We start from the raw sequence: 6059 nt of genomic DNA, 5'->3' as shown, positions 1-6059 counted from the left end.
GAAAAGTCAAATAACCAGCCATGGGCCACACAGATGGGTGGGCATATTTTAAAAACTCAGATCCTGGTAAAGAGGGAGTCTGTGTTCTAACCCATGTAAACACAGAGGCTGATACACAGTTCAGCACACAGGATAAACTCACTGGATATTTGCTGAAGGCGTCTTGGGAGCCTATTTCAGAGTTCTTTCCACTGTACTATGGGAGGTCCGTAACATAAAGCCAAATTCTTAACAACCGAAACCAGGTGATGAGGAAGAGGACTGGGAGAGGGGAAGGAAGGGGGAACGTAGGGGGCCTGGGATGGAATAGGGGGCAGGGATATTCCCAGGAGAATGAGGAAGTTGGAGATGGAGGCAGCACTTCTGGAAATGTCAGTGTTTATTAAACATTTAAGGACATTTGGGAGTTTGAGAAGAAATATACAGAATGTAGAAAAATCCTAAGAGTCCCCTGTGGCTGGGAGTGCAGCCTTCCCCTCCCCCCCCCCCCACTTCCCGTTTATTTTTCCTTTCTGTTTGGTTGTTTAAAGCCCTTTCTTAAGGCTTATTTGCCCCGTCCTCAATGCCCTGACCTGTGAGGATTCTTTGTCTCTCTCTGTCTCTCCTTCCCCATGACCTCGAGTCCCGGAACGGTGCCCTAAAGTGGTCAGGGGCACCAGTCCTGTAGCTGAGGATTGAGGACCAGGGGCCCCTCTGCTTGGGCTAGCTCTCCATGAAGGATTTAATGGGGAGGGGGGAGGGGGAAATGCAAAAACCACATGACGTCATTGGTACTCAGTCATGGGGGGAGGGCGCCGGTAAACAAACAAACAAGACTGGATTAAAAAATAAAAAATAACTAACAACCTAAATAAACCCTGAAGGAGAGTCTGATCTGGATGTTCTGGGTGTTAGCCGGGAGGACAGAATATGGAGCTGGGCCACCTGATGAAGGGGAGGGAGGGTCAGAAAGAAAAGAAGGAGGGACAGGCCGGGTGCCGCAAGGGATGGGAGCGCCAGGTGGCCTGGAGCTGAGGCACGGGGTATCAAGGTCCCTTTCTTCTCGGTGCCAGAGGGACGGGCACCAAACACACAGTCCTTGGGGCCGGTGAAGGGGAGGGTGAGGCCCCTGGGTTCCCAGAAAGCCGTGGGTGCAGGTGGGGGGAGATGGGAGGGGCCTGGGGCATGAACTTTGGAATGAAACTTACATCTCAAAGGGTGCTGAGGGCAGGGCAGGGCTGGGGAGTTAAGGAGGAAAGCACCTAGACGGGGGGAAGAAGAGGAGCTTAGGTCCCCCTGCTCTGGGAGGGCCCAGGGGGGTGGTCACTTGTCGGAGTCCAGACCCATCATGTTCTTGAGGGCGTTCTTGAGGCTGGTTCTGCTGGGGGACTTGACCGCAGGCCGGAGCTCCGAGCTCTGGTCATCCTTCCGCAGTTCCATCTCTATGACCACCACCTGAGAGCCTTTGGTGGGCTCCCGCCCTGACCCCCGACCCCCCGCCCGGCCCGCTAACCGCTATTTCTTATCCTTGCGAGACTCCCCCAGCCCCTTGGCCTTCTTTTCACTGGCAGCTTTGGTGCTTCTGCTGTGGTCCAGCATGGCATACAGCGCTGGCGTCTGCAGGGAGGGGGTCACACCTCAGTCACCCTTCTGGGGGGGCCCAGCCCCACCCTGGTCCCATCCCATCCCTTACTGCTGCCAGGTAGCTCCGCGCCTTGTCCAGGCCCCGAGTTCCACTGACCTGCCGGCCGCGCTTCGAGTCCTTCGCAGCCTTGTGCAATTTCCCCTTCTCCATGGCGCTGCAGGGAAAGGCGGTGCTGTGGGTTTGCCCCGCTCCAGGCCCCCCTGGAGAGCAGCTATAGCTTCCTCCTCCCTTTGCCGCTCCCCCCCCCCCAAGAAGTTTCTGCCCCGATGGGGAACAGCGGGGTTAAAGGGAGGGTCGCCAGGCTCCCCTTACCTGAGCCTCCTCTGCAGGGCCGCCTGTCTGCGTAGCCAGCAGTATCGGGTCAGATAGAAAAGCAGCAGCAGCAACAGCACCACCCCCAAGACACCGCCGATCACGGCTCCCAGCACCACCCCGTACCTCGTAGGCACTAGGAGGGGAGGGAAAACAAGTAAAGGGGTGAGCGGGGCCACGCACCTTCGGTTCCTGGCCCCACACCCACTCCCTGCTGTTTCAGACGTACAGCGCTCAGCCACGGCTGTCTTCTGCCCGCCCTCCCAGAGCCTGAAGGGCATTAGCCCAGGTATTTTGCCTCTTCCCCCAGCCCTTCCCTCCCCCCCACCCCCCACCCCCAGTCCTCCCTGTATTGCCAGACCCCCTGGGCCATCTCCTCTCACACCTTTTTCAAAGACATAGAGTGTGACCTGAGAAGTCTTGCCCACTATGTCTGGTGGGTTTTTGACGTCACAGGTGAAAGTGCCGTTGTCACTGTAGTCCAGGTTGTGTATGACAATAGAGCCATCCTTCCAGTGAGGGTCCCCTACCCACTGGATGCGCTCTTTGAAGGTCCCCACCTCGTCAATGTAGGGTTGTCCCTTGGCATAGTGGAAGATCTATGAGGAATGAGGGGAAGTATGTGGGTCTAGCCTCAGGGTAAGGGCTCCTGGGCTGGAGAGGGTAGTTGGGGGTGGGGGAGACAGTGTAGATAGGCCCTAGTCAGATGGCTACTTACCTTGCCACAGTTAGGGTTAGGGCTCAAAGGATGTCCCCTCGGTTGCCCAAGTGCTCTTTTCTGTTGTTCTTCGGAGCACCGTTTGGTTATCCAATCCCAGGACGCCCCCAGGCACTCACCGAGATAGCATCACGGCCCCCTTCGGGCTGGTAGCGCCAGGTGAAGGAGATGTCATCTGAGATCCACTCGCTGGACCAGAACGAGCAATGCAGGGTCACCCGGGAGCCCACGGCGCCATGGACCTCCTTGTCAGTGTAAACCACAATGGCCTGGGCCAGGGGGAGCACTGCAAGCAGAGAGGGGAGTCAGATGGGCGCCCGGGACCCACTAAGGGATCCAGAGGAAGCGAGACCAATAGGAAGCCAAGGGCTGAGTAGAGACCACAGCAAAGCTGGGGCAGAAATGATCCACTGTCAAGCCCAGATTTCTCTGGGCCAGCTGAACAGTTAGGCAGAAACGCTGCGTTGGGTTCAAGTTCAGTGTGTTCATAAGAGGAAATGAAATCAGCAGTAACAGAACTCTCTTGAGGACTTCCAGAAGGTGGATTCTGTCTCCAAGTCTCCCTTTCCCTTTGGGTCAGTATTTAACTCTTAAGGTACCCCTAAGATGCAGGCTTCAAAAAATTTTAATTTATAAGTTATATGGTAATACATATTGCATTCTTTTTTAGAAACCATTCAAATAGAGATAAAGCTAAAGTCTTTCTTTTAAAAAAAATGTTTTTTAATGCTTCTTTATTTCTGAGACAGAGAGAGAGCATGAGTCAGGGAGGGGCAGAGAGAGAGGGGGAGACACAGAATCAGAGGCAGGCTCCAGGCTCTGAGCTGTCAGCACAGAGCCCGACATGGGGCTTGAACTCACAAACCGCAAGATCATGACCTGAGCCAAAGTCAGACGCTCAACCGACTGGGCCACCCAGGCGCCCCGCTAGAGTCTTTCTTGACGCCTCCCCCAACAAATGCTTTTCCTGTAGTCCCCTCCCAAATATGACCACTGTCGATCAGTTTAGTAAGTAACCGTTTTCTATGTATCGAGTGCAGTGTAAACCCAACAAACTCAAAACATGAAATAGTTTTGTCTTATGGAGCTTTTCTTTCCTTTTTGCGATACATTGCATTATATTGTACTTGGCTTTTTTCACTTAAGAGGATGTATAATATGCCTATGTGTCTGAGGGAACTTCCCATGTTGATTCATAGAGATCAATCTTATTTTTAACAGCTGCGTAGTATTTCACAGCATCACACATTCAAATTTCTCACAGAAAAAAAATGAAGATAATTAAGACTGTTTTTTCCTGGCCCAACTGTCCTCGCTGCTGCATCCCTGGTTGCCATACAGCTTGCTGTCGACTGGGAGGTCAGGGAGCTTCTCAGGGGAAGTTGGGTACAGAGGAAGATCCCAAGCTCAGAGCTCAGATGACTTTGCATGTGAGCCCTCTGTGGCTTGACCCTTGTCACCCTCCTCTTGGCCATGCTGGCCCAGTGCCACTCCCAAGACTCACCCACACAAGGAAGGCCATTCCAGGGAGATTATGTGTGTGGGCTGGCCCGGGGTGGGGGCAACTGTAGACCCTTTTGTTCTATGGGAGGGGGAGGAAGCGACCAAACAAACAGAGACCCATTGTCTGACCAATGTTGGGGGCTCCTGCCATCCCCAGACCCCATCACCACCCCCCACTCCTGCTCCATAGTCTCAAATCTCCCACCTCAGCATGCAAGATCAGTGGCCCCCTTCTCCTTAGAGGTCTCTTGGGAATCCCAAATGCAACAACGAAGGTTATTCATTGGATCTAACTTCTATTCCTCCTGTTCTAACATCAACCACTGCCCTTCAGCCCTGCTCAATGGTACTATGAGAGGGACAGGTGCTAGAACAGAACCCTCTTCCTTATTCTCCAACACTCCTTCTCCCCATTGCCCTCACTATGACCTTCTCCAACTCCTTATCTTTAACATTTTCTCTGGGTGTCCCAGACTAGTCCAGCACAGCACCCAGAAGGGTCTGGATTCTGGGGTCAGGACTCAAAGAGCTGATATTCTGAGCCGTTCTCCCCGACCCCCAATTTGCCTACTACTCATCTATCGTGTTAGGCTTTGGGGCCGTTTGGAGAAGGGAACTGTCCATTCAAATATCTCTACTTTTGACTTTCACTTGCCCACCCAACATCTGCCATGGGGTGAGAAAGGGTTTGGTCACCTTATAAAGGAAGACTGCTTTAGATGGACAAGATCTTAGAATCTCATAGAACCTCCCTCCTACTCCTTTTGCCTGCATAATAGACAATGGATCCACAGAGAGAAACTGAGGCACCAAGAGACAAAGATTCGAGGAGTTGGGACCACAGACCTTGGGCTCCTTCCTTAGATCACATTTCCCGACCTTCCTATTCAGGGGAACTAAGGTTAAGTACCTCAGGCACTGCTAGGGAATGATTAGGTACCCGACCCAGGTGTCTGTCCTGTTCCTTACCACACCATAACACTGCTTCCCACCAGGTGCTCAGCATGGCTTTGGGGGCATGTTACTACCTTCCAACCTGGATCCAGTCAGGTCCACCTCAGGGAAGCTCTCTACGCTCTTTTACCTTCTCCCTTCACAGAATACCTTTATTGTCTCCCTCTAAGCTATATATATTTTCTCTCCGACTATAATATCACCTTCCTGCTCCTGCTCACTCTTTGGTGGCGGTGGGGCATGCAGTGAAGGCAGGGAGAAGGTTGCTGAGAGGCAAGCTGAGCTCCAGGGCTCCCAGACTGGGGTGGCTCCACTTACCCAAAGAGGAGAAGAGCAGCGCAGCCAGGATAGGACTGGGGCTGGACGAGGGAGCCCCAGGAGCCATAGCTGGGGCAGGGGCAAGGGCTCGGAGCGTCTGTGGGGATGGGAGAGTGGGGGACAAGGAACTGAGCGGGGGGTTCCTGGAATCCGCTTAAAATCCCCTGGGGCCCCAGTATGAGGGGGCTGTCCTGAGCCAGTAACCAATTGCAGCCTGGCATGTGCAGTTGAGAGGTGGTGGGGAGGGGGGAAGAGTACAGGGAGCAGAAGGGGCATTGTGTCCTCTCGGTGGAGGGGTGGGGGGACACATACCACCCCATACACAGAGGGCTTTGTGTCTGATGGCCTCCCCCTGCCCTAGGCTGGAATGCCTGGGGGGGGGGGGGAGGTGAGGGAGAGGGACAGAAAAAGGGACATAAACACACTTCTCCGAGGGATAGATGGGCAGGGGAACCTGAATCCTTAGGCCATGAGAGGGAATTTCTCTATAGCCTCCTTCCCAGAGAATGGCTCCCCCAGAGAACTCTGAAAATGGGATATCCCTTGTCTTTTTTTAATTTTAATTTTTAATTTTTTCGATGACTGCTGGTTGCATTATAGGCTTCTTGAGATGACCAGGTCATTTGGGAG

The 6059-nt window shown here is 53.5% G+C and overlaps 1 protein-coding gene across 1 annotated transcript; it reads right to left on the bottom strand.

Moving 5' to 3' along the window:
* Positions 1-348: 348 nt before the first annotated feature.
* MPZ (myelin protein zero) lies at positions 349-5541 on the bottom strand. The gene is made up of 6 exons (XM_042925325.1): positions 5430-5541; positions 2774-2940; positions 2322-2535; positions 1937-2072; positions 1721-1778; positions 349-1596 (listed from the first exon to the last, which is right to left on the bottom strand). Exons 1-6 carry the CDS (start codon positions 5494-5496, stop codon positions 1495-1497), a joined length of 744 nt encoding a protein of 247 aa, XP_042781259.1. The 5' UTR covers positions 5497-5541; the 3' UTR covers positions 349-1494.
* Positions 5542-6059: the final 518 nt, after the last annotated feature.

Source organism: Panthera leo, chromosome F3 (genome assembly GCF_018350215.1).
Source record: "Panthera leo isolate Ple1 chromosome F3, P.leo_Ple1_pat1.1, whole genome shotgun sequence".
NCBI classification, from domain to species: Eukaryota; Metazoa; Chordata; class Mammalia; order Carnivora; family Felidae; genus Panthera; species Panthera leo.
This window is presented reverse-complemented; position numbering and strand designations above follow the sequence as displayed.

What these genes read in the sequence shown, in the direction of transcription:
- MPZ (XM_042925325.1), bottom strand. Translation starts at nt 5,496, where the DNA reads ATGGCTCCTGGGGCTCCCTCGTCCAGCCCCAGTCCTATCCTGGCTGCG. An exon ending in GCTGCTCTTCTCCTCTTTGG is followed by an intron (nt 2,941 to 5,429) that starts GTAAGTGGAGCC and finishes CTCTGCTTGCAG; the next exon opens with TGCTCCCCCTGGCCCAGGCC. An exon ending in ACTCTATGTCTTTGAAAAAG is followed by an intron (nt 2,073 to 2,321) that starts GTGTGAGAGGAG and finishes CTCCCCTCCTAG; the next exon opens with TGCCTACGAGGTACGGGGTG.